General features: G+C 46.1%; 1 protein-coding gene across 1 annotated transcript in view; it reads right to left on the bottom strand.

Moving 5' to 3' along the window:
* RGPD4 (RANBP2 like and GRIP domain containing 4) overlaps window positions 1–18,532 on the bottom strand; it is a 795,990-nt gene that overhangs the window by 607,158 nt on the left and 170,300 nt on the right. The window contains exon 12 of the mRNA XM_085622637.1: window positions 84–207. Within this exon, the coding sequence (XP_085478763.1) occupies window positions 84–207 (124 nt within the window). The remainder of the gene's footprint in view (window positions 1–83; window positions 208–18,532) is intronic.

The raw sequence follows: 18,532 nt of genomic DNA, 5'->3' as shown, positions 1-18,532 counted from the left end.
TGAGAAGAAAGCCTAATACTTTAATAGTTATGTACCAACTTGTTTAGTCTATACCAGGCACAAAGGTTTAAAAGTCAACATACTGTTTTTTGAAGATTTCTTGCCCAGTGAATGATTAAGGAAGGTTGAAGACCATGCTTTTCCAGTGCTCTCACAGTGGTGAGTTCATGCTGAACCAAAAGCCTCAGTTTTGCAGACATGCCAGGCCTAGAGAAGGAAAATAATTGAGGACTTTAGAGTTAGATTATTTGTGCTGAAATTTGCAAGTTACTATTGTTTTTGTAAATTTCTCCTTTGATCAACTCTCAAAGAACCTTTAAGAAGGAAACTGTGCATACTTGTGTTTCTTATTTGCTGAGCATCTTTTCACAGTATCACTATTAAGGTAGAACAAAGTTAATGTAAGAGGCAACATTCTCACCAAAGCTGGAACCATATATTAAGTAATACTCTTTATGAATAGTCAAAATAAACACATAGAGAAAAGAACAAAGGAACCTAAGTGGCTTATCGCAATAAAAGTGGGACATGCAAGAGCATCTCAGTGCAAGGACACAAAGGGTTATGACAATGGAAATCAAGAGGGAGGACTGGGATACATGGATCTGCAAATCAGGGTAAGGAAGTGAAATAGGATTAGGGACAGTATATTCTGTGAGTAGAGAAAGGCTATGATTCATAGACCTCATCTTGCATCACATACAGCTGAACGTTTCCAAAGATTTTAGTGTGAAAATAGAGCAGAATCAACTCATAACCACACCCAAATTATATGAAATAAAATCCTAGAACAAAACAAACATAAGATTGTAGGATTTAAAGCCCCTGGAGTAGCAGCCATGTAAAGGAAACCAGAGAGAGAATGTGAGATAGAGGTCTCACTCTTGATATAAGCAACAGCTGGGTGAACAGGCTTCCATACAGTGTGGCTTCAACTCCAGCACAGCAGAAGTAGCATGCCAGGAAAGTTGACACCAGCAACATTCCAGCAACTAGAAGCAGTTCTAGCAACCAATGTGGTGAGAGCGCACAGCAGGAAATGGAGTCTGCAATCGCAGAATCTTTCTGCTAGAGTATTACTCAGGCCAAATTGGGAACTCATTCCTGGCCTCATCCATCTCCTTTGTAATCAAATACTTTTTTGGAATTACACATTTAAACACTTACACACACCAATGAACTAGCAGTGATTTTCAAAACAGCCAGTAAGTGACAGCAGTGCATTCATGTTTGGGAGCTAAAACCGAGCAATTGTGTGTTTAAAGTTAAAATGGGACCATAGTTCACAATTACTGCCTAATATTCCTTCAAATTAAGGTACAACATATTTTGTGGGAAGTCCACACTTTGATGTACAGGTGTAGTTCCCCACATCTCGTTAAAGTAATTTACACATATGGCAATTACAGAGCATAGTGGCCAATAACTTGTAAATATTGAGTGCATGCATAAGGTACACGAGGATGAGTATCATTTTTAGGTCTCGCCTGAGCCAGTGCATGTGCTGAACTGGCGAGACATTTAGTGTGTGAGCTTTAAAAAGCCGACCACAGCTTTTTGGCTGGCATAGAGCGTGCGGTTACATGCACAATGACGATCAGAGGCGCCATCTGGCTTTCCTCTCTCGTCATGGTGCACGCACATCGCACACCACTCGCCAGCCTGCTTTCACTTTTGCCGTCGCACGCGCACACCACTTGCGTGATTATAAAAAAAATTATTTTAGGGTGCGCGCGCGCACACAACTCCCGGGCTTCTTTTTGCGCACGCACGCACCACTCGCATGCTTGTTTTCCCCGATAATCTGCTCCGCTGTGCCCTTTTCAAGAGCGTCTAAATGTAGATATATATTCGAAGATGCAAAAGGTAGAGTACAGTTAATTACCTGCCTATGATGGCATGCTTTGGGTGTTCGGCGCTGGCATGGTTCTTTATTTCGAAAGCAGTGCATGCAACATTTCTCATGCCCCTTAAGAAGCAGGCCCACCCCACCTCAAGTTGGGTCTGTCTTTGATGTCATCTGTGTCACTAGCTACATGCATGCAAAGGAGTATTTGATACAATACTGCCATCATATGGTCTACTTGCGCAAATGCTGGTCTTAGAACATGATCGCACGCTGCTTCCATCACAAACAGGCGAGTAATAATGGCAATGTACAAGGCTCAATTTCTCAGAAAATGGCTGTGAGTAGAGATTAGTATATGTTATTCACAATGACGTCCTATCATTATGGTATTCCTCAGTTAAAACAAGTTTACTTAATCATGCAGAAATGTGAAAAGATATTTGTTGTTGGGTTGTTTTAATTTTTAAAAATCACATGTATGGGGGGAGGAGCCTAGCGCTTGACCAAGATGGCCGCGTGAGCCTTGAGCTCCCGCGACCCTCGCGCCCTCCTGCAATCATCCTGTCCTAAATCCTGATTTTCATGCACGGAATCCTGCAGATGAGTCACAGCTGGGGCGATTGACGTTGTCCGGGCTAAGATAGCCCACCGGGAACCGAAGTTGTGCATGGCGGAAGATTGCGGCCTACCTCCGAAGGATGCCAGGGGCTCGCGTTGGCAGGATGAAGTTGCGGACCGCGAATGACCTCTCCGCCCGCCGGCTCGAAGACTTTGAAGGTCGGGCCCGGCGCAACAATGTGCGCCTTATTGGGGTCCCGGAAAATTCGGAGGAGCTCTCCGTGGATTTACTCGTCGAGGACTTGGTGGTGAACCATCTTGCGCCTAAGGGCCTCGGCAAGTTTTTTGCGGTTGAGCGGGCTCACCGAGTGCCAGGCGGAAGGCCTAAGGTGGGAGCCCCCCCGCGGCCGATTATCGCCCGGATCTTTAATTTTCGAGACCGAGACGCTATCCTGCAAGCATCGAGGGTGAAAGGCCCGGTGCCTTTTCAGAATGCCTCTGTGAGCTTTTATCCTGACTTCACCCAGATGGTGCAGAAGCAGAGGCAGAGTTTCCTGGGGGTGAAGAGGCGGCTTAGGGAGATGGACCTGAAATATGCCATGCTTTTCCCCGCCAGGCTACGTGTGGTGTATGAGGATCGGACTTTCTTCTTCGAATCGCCGGACATGGCAGGGGACTGGTTGGATGCGCTCCCTCGGCGACAGCCCGGCGGGGACCGTGTGGTTGGAGCGGAAGGCGACCGGGATGGACAGGAGTGATACCTCCGGTGTCGGTCTGTTTTGACTCAGCCCCAGACAGTGACTAGCACACTACTGCAGTAATGGGAGGGCGGCGGGGGGAAGATAGGAGCTCTTTCCTCCCTTGGGGTACTTTTTGTAGATTTGTTTTTGATAGGGCGACAGGCACACTGCAAGTTGGGGGGCTTTGCAAGCTGACGCAGGGGTGCAGGGAGGGGGGGGATTCGGGATGTTGGGGTTGTTGTTGGGGGTTTTTTTCTTGCAAGGCGTAGTAATTGTTGTCAGTATTGTCCGATTGTGGTTCTCCGGGGGGGTGGAGGTCTCTTTGTGTTTGGGGATGGGGGATAGGGGCTTAAACATAATTAGCTGGAATGTTAATGGCTTAGGGGATCGTATTAAACGGGAGATAGTCCTACAATTCTTGAAACGGACCTCGCCAGATGTGGTCCTCTTGCAGGAGACCCACCTTATAGGGAATACGTGTTATGCACTTAACAGAAAGGTTTATAAATTCATTGCTCACTCGGGGTTCTCCTCGGGCTCCAGGGGTGCGGGCATACTTGTTAGAGCTTCCCTACCATTTGAGGTTGACTCCACCATCGCTGATGGCAGGGGGCGCTTTGTGGCTGTGGCGGGGAGGTGGGAGGGCAGAACGTTTGTATTGGTTTCTCTTTATGTCCCTCCTGCCCTGCAGGCCTCCACGTTTGCTGATCTGGGCAAGGCCTTGTTGGAACTCCCTGAAGGGATGCTGGTGGTGGGAGGAGACTTCAATGCGGTTGGATCTGGATTGCTCGATAGGTACCCGCCCAGGGACACCGGGGGGGCTCAGAAGTGGCTTCCCGACTTTATAGATACTTTTGGCCTGGTAGACTGTTGGAGGCTACGGCACCCCACCCAGAGACAATATACCTTTCACTCCGGGGCCCACGGTAGTCTCTCTCGGATTGATTACTTGCTCACTCTGGCTGCGCACGCCTCATTGGTATCTGAGGCTAGGCACATGGCACGGGGTATATCCGATCACTCGCCGGTGTGGGCCCGTCTGGATACTGGCCGGGTGGTGGGGGGCAGGGTGGCTCCCATTAACCCCTGGTACTTTCGTGACCCCAAGCTGCGCAGTGCGTTGCTGAAGGCAGTTGATCACTATTTTCAAGATAATCAGGGTTCAGTTGAATCTGCGGTGTCCTTGTGGGAAGCTTTTAAGACCGTATTGAGAGGGGAGGCCCTTTCCTTGGTAGTGGCCGCCAAGCGGCGGAGAGACGCCGAGGTGACACAAGTTGAGGACGAGATTGCGGCTTTGGAAGTGGACTTGGAAGAGGATGTTGCAGCAGCCACACTGCATAATTTGAGCTTGAAGCAGTTGGAATACAGGGATCTGGTGACGAACGCTGCCAAGACCCTCAATAGGGAGCAGCAGGGTCGATTGTACGATGTCGGTGATAAGGCCGGGAAACTGTTGGCGTGGTTGGATAAAAAAGAGCGCGTCAATCGAGTGGTGCCGGAGTTGTCGATGGATGGGGGAGAGGTTGTCACTGACCCCGACGGTATAGTCCAGTGTTTCTCGGACTATTTTCGTACGGTATACACCTCGGTTTCGGATAGGCCGACTGAGGACTCGTGCGACCTTCTGCGTGATATTGCTCTGCCCTGCCTTTCTGCCATTGATAGGGATGACCTCGATGGGGATATAACTGTAGACGAAGTGGCGTGTGCTATCCGTGCGTTGCGCTCGGGTAAGGCCTCGGGCCCAAATGGTTTGCCGATTGAGTTGTATAAGCTTCGTCCGGATAAGTTGGCTCCTCACCTGCGCGCCATGTTCGTGGAGGCGCGGGTGAATGGGTTTCTTCCGCTCGATCAACGACTGGCGACGATTGTGGTAATACATAAGGACGGTAAGCCCCGGGATAAGTGTGGTTCCTATCGGCCGATATCACTTCTCAACGCCGAGCCGAAAATCCTTGCCAAGATCCTTGCTAACCGCCTGGTCCGGGTGCTTGGAGATTTGATCCACCCGGACCAGTCGGGCTTTATCCCGCACCGTAACACTGCACTGAATCTTAGACGCCTTCATGGAGTGATTGCTAGGACGGGCACGATGCGAGAGCCAGCCATTGTGGCGGCCCTCGATGCCACGATGGCTTTCGATACGGTGGAGTGGGCATACCTGTGGGCTGTGCTAGCTAAGTTCGGCTTCAGGCCTGGCTTTGTAGGCTGGGTGAGGTTGCTTTATGAGGGGCCCCTTGCTCGCGTCGTGGTGAATGGGCGGGCGTCGACACCGTTCAAGCTCGGGAGGGGCACCCGGCAGGGCTGTCCCCTGTCGCCGTTGTTGTTCGCCCTTGCTCTTGAACCGCTGGCGGCGTGGATACGATGGCACCCGGATATACGTGGGATTCGTTGGTCGCCTGACCACGAAGACCGTATTTCGCTTTACGCCGACGATATTCTGCTTTACCTCACCTCGCCTACAAAATCTCTCATAGTGGTTTGTGAAGTCTTGACTTCTTTCGGTAGGAACTTTGGTCTTGTTATCAATTGGGGAAAGTCGTACTTGTATGTCCTGTGTGGTGATGTCCCGCCTGTCCCGCGAAACTGCTCGATCCAGATCGCCCGGCAGGGCTTTTTGTATTTGGGGATCTATATTTCCACCGACCCCATTTTACGATACGAGAAAAACTTGCTCCCTCCCTTGGCACGTTTGCGGCGGGACGTGGCGGGCTGGCGGCGGCCGCCGCTTTCCCTCCTTGGCCGCGCCGCCCTGTTTAAAATGATGTCTCTTCCCCGTTTCCTCTATGCCTTGCAGAATACCCTTGACTTGGTCCCGGCCAGTTATTTCCGTGAGGTCGAAAGCCTCCAGCGCGCGCTATTGTGGGAAGGGCGACCGCGCATAGCGACTGCTAAGTTGACGCTTCCGTGGTATGACGGGGGTATCGCGCTTCCAGACATTCGACGTTATTATTGGGCCACTCAGTTGAGCGCGATTAACTATGGTGTCTATGGTCCGGCGCTGAGCCCCGGCTACGCCATGGACCGGTGGTTGCTGCGTGGGGGTAACTACCACAGAGCGTTGTACTCGAAGTCGTTGGACTTAACCCTTACGGGGCCCACCAGGGTGGCTGTGCATGTGTGGAAGGTGGCGACAGATTCACTGGGCTGGAAGGGTAAGCTTACCCTTGCCACCCCGTTGTTTGACTCCGATATTCTGGGAAAGCTTTGGCATACAAAGGGGTTCCAGAAATGGGACCTGATCGGTATATCCAGGGTTGGAGACCTTTTGGTTAAGGGTAGGGTAAAGTCATTCGAGGAGCTGCAGAAGGAATACGAGCTAGGGTGCACGGAGTTCTTCCGATACGCTCAAGTGTGTCACGCCTTGCGGTCAGTCCTTGTAGAGGGGGAGAAGGTGCCCGAGTCCTCTCCGTTAGAGGACCGGATCCTGGATGGCCATATGCCAGAGAGTACGATCTCTCTCATTTATAAGAAACTAATTAACGTTCGGGCAGATCTTCTCCTAGGGTTGCGTGATCAATGGACTAGGGATGGCCTCGAATTAGATGATGAGGATTGGCAGTATGCAGTTTCTTCTCCCAAAGAGGTCGCGATCCCTGCGCGCCTGCGGCTGGTGCAGCTTAAAATACTCCATAGAGTTTACGTGACAGGGCCCAGGCTGGTCCACATGGGTTTCTCTGAGGAGGGCTTATGTAAGAGAGGCTGTGGTATGGTGGGCACCTTCTTACATATTATTTGGGAATGCAGTGTGATCATGGAGTTCTGGAAGCGAATCCACGATGTGATGGGGGAGGTGACGGGCATCGTCATGCAGCCGGAGGCGCGGTGTTGCCTGCTGAATGTTTGGGGTCCTACTGACCACGACGCGGCACAGACTCAGTGGGTGACCCTTGGGAACATGGTAGCTAAGCGTGACATCGCTCGCCTGTGGGGCTCTAATAGGCCTCCTACATTGACAGCGTGGATGGAAAATATGGATTGGAGCATGTTTAGGGAGAAGACAGTGTATTGTGCTCGAGGGCGCCCCCGGAAATGGCACTCTGTATGGGGGCGATGGAACCAGTACAGAGGGGGCATATGCCTGCCCCCAGACCCGGACCCGCCTGAGGAGCAGCTCTCCCCTTAGCATTCTTTCCGGCTTTGTATTCTTTGCTGGTATGTGTTTGTCTTCTTGAGTCTCTGCCTTCCCCTCCTTTCCCTTACTATAGACCTGTGTCTGATGGACGAAATGGGGCTCGCTCCCCCTGATGGGAACCCTTTTTGTGCTTTATGTACTTATCGCCTTGCTTGTGTTTAGGTTTGGGTTTGTGTTTATTTAAAACAGAACCTTTTGATTCTCCTGTCAGTGAAATGTGGACGCTCGCTTGTGTTGTATTTCTATAGCTGCCGTACCTCCGGGTTGTCGGCTGAATAGCTGTGTCCCTGACTTAAAAGAATAAAGGTTTTTGAAAGAGAAAAAAAAAAAATCACATGTATGATTCTCTCATTTCACTGTGCAATTGAGGTCCAAAATGGGCATTATTTTTTAGACTGATGTGTCTAGCTTACTATTAGATGCTGCAGCTTTATTCAGAGTAAACAAAATGTACTGGGTGTATTTATTCAAACAGTCAAGCTTGTTGTTAAGGTTATATGTTACAAAGCACAAACTAGCCTCGCATTTGCAATAGAAGCGTTAACGGTGTGATGTTCCCGCTAATTCTCAGATAGAGATTCAAAGATTACTCCATACTGGCCCTCTCTCATGCAGCCAGTGGGGATTAAGAACCTCCCTAAAGCCAGATTACACATGTACAGTGTTTGCAGACGCTAGTAGTTGCAGTGCTGTGTCACAGGATGACACACCAGCTTCCTCTAAGGAAACCGGAGTCCCCTTCATAGTGAAGGACTCTGTACATGCTGAACCACCGCCGACTTGTGGCCTTGCAATAGGAGTCCTTAATTTTTTTTTAGGTGGAGGGACTAACGAAGTTAGGCAGTATGCAAGTGGAATCATGATGCTTGACATCACGGCATCACTGGAAGTGACATCACAAACCTTGATGTCCTAGGAAGTGACATCACAAGAAGTGGCATCAGATCTTAACACGTTTCGTAGGTCTATCATGAGTCCATTTGAGTGCATTATAAGATTGAACAAATTTGATTTTGTTTCTGAATTGTGCTAAATAATTGATGCAATCCCGACGCAAAAGGTGCTCCTTATTTTTCATATTATTATTTTTTTTTTAAACTCTGCCTTAAAGAAGTTGGCAACAAAGAGAAACATAGTAGTACATCTATTCAGCTTAATTTGTTGCAAAGTCTTCATTTTAAAATATCTTACGGGATTAAGGCACCTGCTGCAGAGATCATTGCGTGCCCAGTGAATCCCAGGGAATACTAATAATAGTAAACTCCCTTTGGCTGATGCTCTTCTGTTCTGCCCTGACCGGAGGGGGCTCGGACTCGCAGCCCCAGTGTGCCTCGCGCTCCTGACACCGCGCGCACCCACTGTCATCAACAAGCGCCAGGAGGCGCTTGCTTAAATCCTCCAGCGGGCTCCCGCAGCGCAGGACACGCGCGGGCAGTGCCCGGGCAAAGCCCGAGCCAAGGGCGGGTCCGTCCTTGCCCGTCAAAGCCCGGATAAGGCTGGGCTGGGCCACCCCCCTTGATTCATTCCAGGCCTGAGCTGCATTGCAGCGGTAAGATCTTTTACTCGTATCTAGAGTTTGGACACGAACATCACCCAACTTTGACTATTAAATAACTGATATCCTGATTTCATGTAAAGCATCTACACAGTGAACTAATGCTGAGAAGAATTTATTAGGACCTTGTGGCATAAGCAGGGCATAAGCACGCTAATTTAAAAAAAGGGGGATGTTAAAGCACATGGATAGACTGATTTGTTAATCTCGTGTCATTTTGCCATATTAATTATATTTTGGAAGAACCTCTGAACAGAAGAGTCTTGATCTTTGGTGTATATTGCACCTCCTATAATTCGGTCCATAAGTAGTATAAGTTGTTGCTATTCATTACTTGTTTGCTTAAGCTTTTACCCCATTGAGGCCCCTACACTAACTACACTCCCACAAGAATAGTTTTAACAACAAAGCATTTGGGCACTAATGAGGAAAAGGAAAGCAGCGGAGACAATGATGGGAAGGAAAAAGATGGCAAGGACCCATAAACAGGCTAAATCTGCAGCAGAGAACTGTACTTTAGCAGCTATTGATGATCTAATAGAAGAGGTAGAAAATATGTTGTATAATGGTAAAGAGCCTAGCACCAAGGGGAAAAGCAAAATCTCATCCTACTATAGTAGAAGGGACAAAGTGACTACTGTAAGCAGGGGTGGGGAAATCATATCGCCCGACGCCCGAACCATGTTGTTTTTATTCGTGGGCATGTTGATCTAATGTCTATTTTGTCCGACGGACATGTAGACATTAAATCACGTAAAGTAAATAGGCTGTGGGCACTCTGGAGCTCACAGCCAATCATACAAGCTTGCCGAGAGCCTTTGGAGGCCTCTGATTGGCTAGCAACCCATGACTTCACTGGGCTCTAGCCAGTGATTGGCTGGGGAGTGAATCGTCACTCAGTCTCGGCAATCAGTCGAACTTCGGGACCGCCGCGAGCGAGGCAATTACATTTCTGAGGTAAAATTAAGCACTGCCATAGCGCCCGCCACCACTGCTAGTGTTATTTTGCCCAGCGTGAATACAAATTGCACTGAAATATTGTAATAGAACTTGTCTGCCTGCTGACGGACCGTCTCTAATGCAGCGTCATTGTGGCTGCAGAAACTGCAGGCTCTCATCGCTGCTATTGCTGACTGCGCACGTTTCTATTGGTATGCAAAGTGGATTAAAACTCCCTTTCATACCAGATGTCTGACACAGATCGGGCAATTTCTCTCACAAATGGGCGATATCTGTCCCATTTGTGTGAGAAAATGCTCAATTGGCCAGTGCCTATTTTTCGGGCTCAATTTAGCCCGTTGTGCGCATTTTCTTTAAGCCGCAGCGGCGCCTCAGCGTCGTCGCTGCAGTTTATCTCTCATAATTGTAAAAGGACACAACTGTTCCCTTGACATTGCGGACATGGGCACTGCACATATGAAGGTGAATCACATTAGTGCCTGGACTTCATCTGCGGGGGTTAAAAATACATTTGATTTTCGAAAACGGAAGTAGTTCTGATGCTGAAGGCTTTACGTAATGCTCAATGCGTGATTAGAAATAGGTATTTCTGCTGAAGAACGCTCCCTCCATCGCAAAAGGTCACGAAAGGTTCTCCAATTCCACCACCAAGGAGGCATCTATGGTTCTTGTGTTTTGCCTGGGCAATTGATCAGCTTAATGTTCCGGCGCCATAAAGTGTGGCAGCGTTGTACTGGGGAGAAGATAGAGGCGCGCATACAGTGGCAGATTAAAAACCTCAGACTGAGAAGGTGGAGGCGCGAGGAAAGGAAAGCGCATGCAGTGACATCAAGCGTGATCTACATTGGCATAATAAAGTTAACTGCAGGAATGTGCTTATTTGGTACGGAAGGGCGCTGCCTAACTAAGTGTAAGGAGCAACTGTCACAGTGAGCCACACATTGTTTTACTTTAATTTTGCAACTTCAGCCGCGCCACGCTCCAACTAGCAGAGAATGCCTAAGGCGGGTCACAGGGAGGCACCTGATGTACCTTGAGTCTAGCAGAAACCATGGTTTTCATTCTTAAGACTACAATGATCGCCTTAATATTGTATCAGCGTCTGCCAGAATAATGTCCCCTCTGCATAGGTTCACATATCATTTGTTATTTCTCGTGCAGCTGCCAATAGTGCTACAGTGAGAGATAAATTAACGTGTCCTTGTAGTAATGTAACTGGTGCTCATCTAAAGCACTCCAATATGTTCAGGTCGAGTTTGCGCTATTAAACTGCAAAACAAATGTCATTCTTTTATTAGAAATACACTCTCAGTGACAGTCTCACTCTCAAGGTCATATGCAAGCGTAGACAAGTCTTAAAATAACTCAGGCTAGAATATTGGAAACAAGTGAAATCGGGAGGTGGTGAGGAAGATATGAAAGGTACTACCATTAAAGAAGAAGAGAAAATGCTGATTTCACTTGGCAGGAGTTAAATTCTGGTGGTGTTCATTTGGTATGTGCTAGTTTGTACAAAAAGATATACAGAGCTCTGCCAATGAACACAACTAGATCACTCTTGACTGTGCTTGTGTGAAACAGGGGTGGGGGGGCGGGCCTCAATGAATAGCTCTGCAATGCACTTCAGTTTTGCCTCAAATAGCTGCAAATGCGTTATGTTATTTAATCATAGTGCAGGATTCTTTTGGTCATTGTATCTCTACAGTCTTACTTGAATCTTATGTTTGTGATGACTGTCCGTTATTTGTGATATGTCTGCATGCTCTGGGATAGTCCAGTATTCTAGATAGGTGTGGCTGTTGGCGACAGATGTTCATTTTTAGTGATGATGATTTCTTTTTAAGCAGTGAGTTAAGTAAGTACTGGTTGCAATTAGTTGTGACATTGTGCAACATCCTGTTTGAGTGCTGAGTTTATTTACAGTAGTTTGTTATCTGCTATTTGTGATGTTGCAGAATTCTTGGCGGTCCGGAACTAATTAGATAGGCTTTGTGAAAGAGAACCTGGCTTGATAAATTAAAAAAAATGCTTCCATGCTTAAATTGTGTGATCTTAGGCAAATATTTATTGTTGTATTTCTATATGTTTGGATAAAAGGGATAATATCGCTTGTCAAGTTTTACTTAAGCATTATAATTGCACAGCATTTAAATGGTTTACTGATTTTAATAAAACAAAAATATATTAATGTTTCTCTGTCAGCCGGAGCCCTTATGTTTGATGTGGGACGGGAGTAGGTGGGACAAGTGGATTTTCCAGGACATGTAGATCTCAGTTGCATTTTGTCCCTTGGACAAGTAGATTATTTGGAAATTCCACACCCCTGCCATGTTAAAATTATTAACCTCACCCTACCCTAAATCTCTCCCTCCCTGCACACCACCAAATTCATGGATCTCGACCCACAAAATTGCTATATCATTTCCTTTCTTATCCATTATTCATTCCTTCCTTCTCTGCCCACCAGGTTTTTATGCTCATCTAGCAGGCCTACCACTGTTTCAATGGGCACCATAACGCACTATAGTCTTGATAAGGTAAGTGGTAACTGATCCACTGTGTCTACTAAATTTGTAGTTTAATTCCACTACATTATAGGCCAGTTCTAGAGTCTTAGCAAGGTGCATATTCGTGGCAACGCAAGATCTAGAAATGGTATCTGGATCGTATCCTAAAGTGTTAGAATTACCCATTTAGCAGGCAACAAAAGATGTTAGCTTTCCCCATTTTCCCCCTTACAGAGAGTAAGGGGAAGCTCTCCCTTGCAGGATGGCCCAATAGTTAATTTCCATGTACCTTTCCAAATCTTTTTCCCATGCTTTGCTGAATGGCCCCCCAATATATCATACCAGAAGGTCAACAACTTTGGAAAGTTCACCAGTGTATGACAGACTGACAGCCTCTCAAAACACATCTTAATTTTATTTGCTTTTATGTAGTAATCGCAAAGCTGAAAGACTTATTCTAAGCACTATGTGGGAAGAGCTTGAAGTACAGGACGTGAACGCCCATCATCAAGGTGTAAGTTCTTAACAGCTGGACAGGTACCAACCAGTAAAGTCCCTACAGGGATGAAGACCCAAAGGTTGCAATGATAGTTGGGTTTACAGTACTTTCCTAAATGTTCTTAAAGCCCTTGTATTTGAAGAGGCAATGTGAGAGATCCACAGGGAACAGCTTTGAACGTTTAAGGTTCTGACCCCAAGCACAAGAGTCTTGTTGGTTTGGTGCAAATTCTTGATTGGGTAACAGGTTATGGAAGACAGGCAAAGCGCCATTTATTTAGCAAGAAAGAACAGTGCCTAACTGTGTAAGCATATGGCATGAGAAAGAAGCTGGAAGTCAACCCTTTGCTTGAAATGGTGCTCCATCAGCGATAGTAAGCAGTGATCTCTGCATTGCAGGGCTAGCAAGAGAGGCTTGGATATCTTCTGGGTGGAGAGTTGGAGATAGATCCTACTGCTGTAATTCAAGAGGACGAAGATCACTGCAAGCATGAGGGGAACCTCATGCAGCAATAGAAATAAGGGAGGTAGCTGTATATGCACATTCCCCATGATACTACTCATCTGATGGATCAACAATAGATTACAACACATGATTATTCTCAAATTGAGGACCTTTATGAACATAGTTGGTTGAATGTTAACAAAGGTATGCCAGCTGAACAAATAGTCATGTCCAAGCAGCAGCTCAGTCGCAGGTGCCCGTCTGTAGGTCTAGATAAATTATTTCATCAGTGTAATGAGCAGGGAGCGGTTTGTCGTCGTCCTAATCATTAATTTAATGAAAAGCGTTTTGCAGGCCCTGGATTGTATCAGAATCTGAACCAAATAGGACCTCTGGTAAGACTTGTGTCTTGGAGGTGGTTGTGCCTTGGTATGCTCAGAGGGCAACATAGGCCTGGCGTAGGCAGATGTCACTATGATGCTGGAGACAGGCATTGGGATCAGAGTTGACAGCTCTGCCAGTATGGAGGGGAAAGGTGTGGACCTTGGACCTGGAGCAGAAGCCTGGGTCACCACTGGTATGGGCTTCCCTGGCATTTGGGGTGGGGTATAGACAGGGAAGTCACAACTGGAAGTCTGACTTGAGACTCCTTCAGTTCTGTGAGCTTTGCCAAAATGAGTTAGCAGCATCTGAAAGATCTGCAAAATTGCCTCTTTGAAGGTCACAACTTGCTGCCGGGCTTACCAAGGCCCAGACAATTCTTTGGCGCTCAGGGCTGTGGCACAGGATCGGATTCAGAAGAAGCTGAAGAGACCTTAAAGTGATATCCTTGCAACTTCTCGTCCAATTTAGATTGGTGGGAGCGGGTTGAGTCTCACGTTGCTTTCTTGCACTTATGGCATGTTTGACTTTCCTGAAGACATCAAGCAACAACGAGAGGGGGTGTGGGCAAGAACAGGAAGGACTTTGTACACGATATGGAGCGGGACAGAGCGATCAGTCTTGAACATGACCTCTTCTAATGCTGGCCAATTTAGAGCTTCGCCTCCTGCTCTCCGATTGCCTTTAGGTACAGAGGGCACATTTCTCACAGAATGAGAGTCAAGGCACCAAAGGCAGTCGTCACATGACTTGAATCCCAACACCTTCAAGCGAGACCTCGTCCCTAACACTTTTTCCCTCAAGAATTTTCCGACGTGGGAGAACAGAAAGTCGGGAGCAGAGCTCCTGATCTGCATCATGGGTGAAGCCTATATGCAGCCACACTCAGCCACTTCTGGGGCACTGCCAGATCACCACGGAGCCACCCAGCGCCACCTGTAGTCAGAGAAGTCTTTGCTGGGAGAGTTTTCCAGATCCAGTCTGGTACCTGGGATATTCTAAAAGTGAGAAATCTATGGTTTGAAGTATTTATCAGAAATACATTTCGTGGGAAGCCCTGGACACTTACCTAGACTCTTATGAGTCCCCATAAACAGTTGGCTTGCACAACCACAGTACCGTCCCTCGACCCACTTGGAACACTACAGAGCCCAGGTGAGATCGCATTCGATCTCAAGCACCCCGAAGTTCTGAAAGATGTAATGCAGTATGTACAGCTGTTGCCAATGTAATGCCAAGCGTCTGTACCTCTCTATATGCCTGTCCTATCCCTCTTTGTTTCACCACCACTCTTCTGTCCTTTCCTCCTTACCTTTCTTTCTCTATCAAAAAACAAGCGGTAGGGACTAGCTGCATAAGTGCCATTGTATGAACGGACACTGCCACCCTTGGCTAACCCTGAAACAGTTACTGTGATTGTATTCTGTATATAAATTAAAAAATAAATAAAAAAAATAAAAAAATAGAAATACAATTCAAATAATGCCCTTTTTTGACAATGTTCAATTTCCATCTGTCTGATTTTAAGCCCTGTCACAATGGAAGATATAGGTTCAATTAAAGTTAAGGCCATAACGAGCGGTACGGTACAGCATAGAACACATGCTGCTGACCACGTTACAGTCGCTCTACAGGTATCAAGAACATGTCATCCCGTAAAAACAAGGAAACAAATATCCAGCATGCAGCCTTTGCATCCAGACAGGACAGAGTTTTGAAGAATGTGCAGGATCCTATTTGTCCTTAAATATATGCAGAAAATGTTGCCATGAAAAATACAATACAAAAAAAATAAAAAGCATTATACCGCGCACAGCTGTCTCCGAAGAGGTGTCCCAGTGCTATCGGCATAGGTCAAAATAACATAATTCAACTGTAGCTTTTTAAAAAAATTGCTTCAGAGACAGCAAACCGAAGACTGCTTGGAAGGGCGTTCCAGAGCCGTAAAGAAAGTGAACAATCTTCCTCCTCTCCTGGCTTTACACATCCAAGAAGTTTGAAGTAGCATTTGACTGTTGGATCTCAGAGAGCGGGATTGGGTATAAGCCTTAATTCTCTTTCTTAAATATACAGGACCTCTAAGGTCCAGACTTCTAAAGGCCAAGATGAGCCCCTTAAATTGGACTCGCTTACTAATAGGCAGCCAATGAAGGTGTCAAAGATGGAAAGTTACTGATTTTCTAAATCAGTCTGGCAGCAGCATTTTTCACAATCTGTAGGCAATGCAGCAAGTAGGCAGGCAAGTCTAAATAATGACTATTCGCATAGTCCAGTTTGGATGTCACTAAGGAGTGAACAATGGTCTTACGCGGCCTTGGGCACAAGAGGTCGCATTTTTCTTAGAGATTTAAGAGTGGCAAAGCAAGTAGCCAATACGCCTTTCACTTTGGAAGCAAAGAAAGGTCAGAGTTGAAGATGATTCCAAGGTTCCGGTCAGTTAGCGCAGGGATGGTAAGGGACCCCAAGTTCCAAAGGCCACCAATTGCACGAGTCAGGATGGCAGTTACTATAAAAAATTTAAAAAAAGAGGACCTCTGTTTTTTCACAGTTAAGCCTGAGGAAAGTTTTGCACATCCAATCTCCGTCAGACTTTAGGCACACTTTAAAAGAGTCGAGGGCAGAAGCGCCCTTCTCTTGAAAGGATAAAAGCAATTAGGCACATCGGTATAAGAAATCACCCTAAGATCCCATGTTTCAGCTAGGTTTGCTAGCGGCTCCAGGTAAATATTAAAAAGGGTGTGACTAAATGCAGAGCCCTGTGGAACTCCACACTACAGCGGTTTTGCCAAAGAGGAAAAAGGCAATAACAGGACGGATTGTATAATGTCCTCCAAAAAGGACTTAAACCACAAGAGAGCCTGACCTTGTATTCCTATGTTTCTAAGCCTACACAGAAGAACCTCATGGGAGACCGTATTGAACGCTTAAGATAAATCTACGAGCACCACCATGTCCGCAGAGATTTGATTAAGATTTTATTTTATAAATTCAGAGACTTCCAGCAGGACTAACTCGGTGCTGTGTCCAGCCCTAAAGCCAGGTAAGAGACTGACTCCAGAAATTGTGACAGTTGTCTGTTCACAAGTTTCTCCAACATTTTAGCCACGGCCAGCAGAAGAGAAATCGATCTATAGCTACTTAAGATCTTGAGGTCCACATTTGGATTTAAGTAATGGCAGCAGAAGGGCATGTTTCGAACACTTCGTAACTGGAGCTGAATCAATGGAGGAATTCATCAGCTTATTCAAGACAGATTTCACAGTAGAGGATACTATTTTAAGAATGTCAGGTGGACATTGGTCCAAGGGGGAACCAGTCTTGCATTTAGCCAGTTCTGATAGAGAGTCCTCCAGAGATCTAGGACTAAAGTTTGCAAAAACTAGCCCAGAGGAAGAGTTGACCTCCATGGCAAGCATGGCTCCCGAATTGCTGGGGAACTGGTCATAGATCACTCAAATTTTGTTATGGAAAAATTCTGAAAGCTCCGCACATACATTTGCATACATTTGCAGAAGGGGTGGGCATTTTCTGAAGAGCACTCAGAGTAGCACGCAGAACCCACTTTGCATTACATCTTGTAGTAGAATGGTCTGAATAACATTTCTTCCATTACATTCATATACAAGTTCATTTAAACACTAAGGATCCAATTATAAGTTGGGCTCCTGGTTTATGGTATTTATTTTTTCGACATTTCCGTCTGTATTTATCCATATTTATTTTTTGCTCATTGTTTCTGTATGTTATCCATTTTTATTTTGTGTTTTCTGTATAAATGAAGCTGCAATGGGTATGTATTTTCCACATTTATTTAACTGATAAAAGTATACTTACACTTGAATGTTCTAAAGGTTTCAGCAGTATAAAGTGCAATAGCGTTATCTGAAAACACTTCCATTGTAGAATAGCATCAGTAATTGTAGATCTACACTTAATGAACCTTAATTAGGAAATCTATTGTCTTATTTCATGTCCCCTACCTCTCAATCTGTACACCTATTAACCTGGCACTCATGATTGACAGAAGAAAAAATCATCCCAAGAAGGTCAATTTTCCGTATTAAAAACGGAAAATTGGAAGCCCTAATTATAACTTGTATCACGTTTAATTTCTAACACCTCATACACGTTTGAAAAATAATGCCCCTCCCCAAAGGGCATAACAACCATTCTTATATCATTCTTTGGGCTGAACAAGTGCAGGAAAGCAAACTAGGCAGCCTTAAAATTGTTTCGTACACCAGTTATGGTTGAAGCTTCAGTTGAACCATTGATAATGAAGGATGAGGTCTGTTGATATATATTTTTTTTTTTTTAGAACAATTGTGGCTTGAAGATTTGGGTCATCAGAAACTATACGAAGGGTCTAGATTTCAGGACTTACAGTGGGTTCCCTGCTGCAATAACAATCTCTCTGCGAACACCAAATAATACTTTTTGGTGATACAATTTTCCAGGCATGCAACTTTAGCTTAACAGGGGGCTGTATTCTTCATACACAGAAGAACCTCCTCTAATAGATGCTCCACTAATGCAAAGTAGACTGTCTGAGGATGACTTTAAAGGCTGCTCACTCAATCAAACTGTGGTTTGTTTTCAGCTATTGTTAGGTGGGGGTCCACTAGAATAGGCTGCTTGGAACATTTATCTTGCACCCCATAGGTGTGTCACTCATTGCCTGCAGTGGTCTAGATCTGCAATTGGGTGTTCACTTTCAACACCAGACATGCCGTCATTGGCTCCAACTATCTCTTCCTTCACCTCCTTACCTTCTCGTGGCAGCACTGGAGGGGCCTGTACTGTAAACTTGCGATGGTCCGGTGGCTGTGTTGGCAGCAGCTGTCCAGCATAAAATTATGCATCACGCTTCAAGCAATCTAAAACAGCTTCTGAAACCTGCAGCA

This window comes from Triturus cristatus, chromosome 8 (assembly GCF_964204655.1).
Source record: "Triturus cristatus chromosome 8, aTriCri1.1, whole genome shotgun sequence".
In the NCBI taxonomy this organism is placed as follows: domain Eukaryota; kingdom Metazoa; phylum Chordata; class Amphibia; order Caudata; family Salamandridae; genus Triturus; species Triturus cristatus.
Note: the sequence above shows the minus strand (reverse complement) of the source record. Positions and strands in the feature narration are given on the sequence as shown.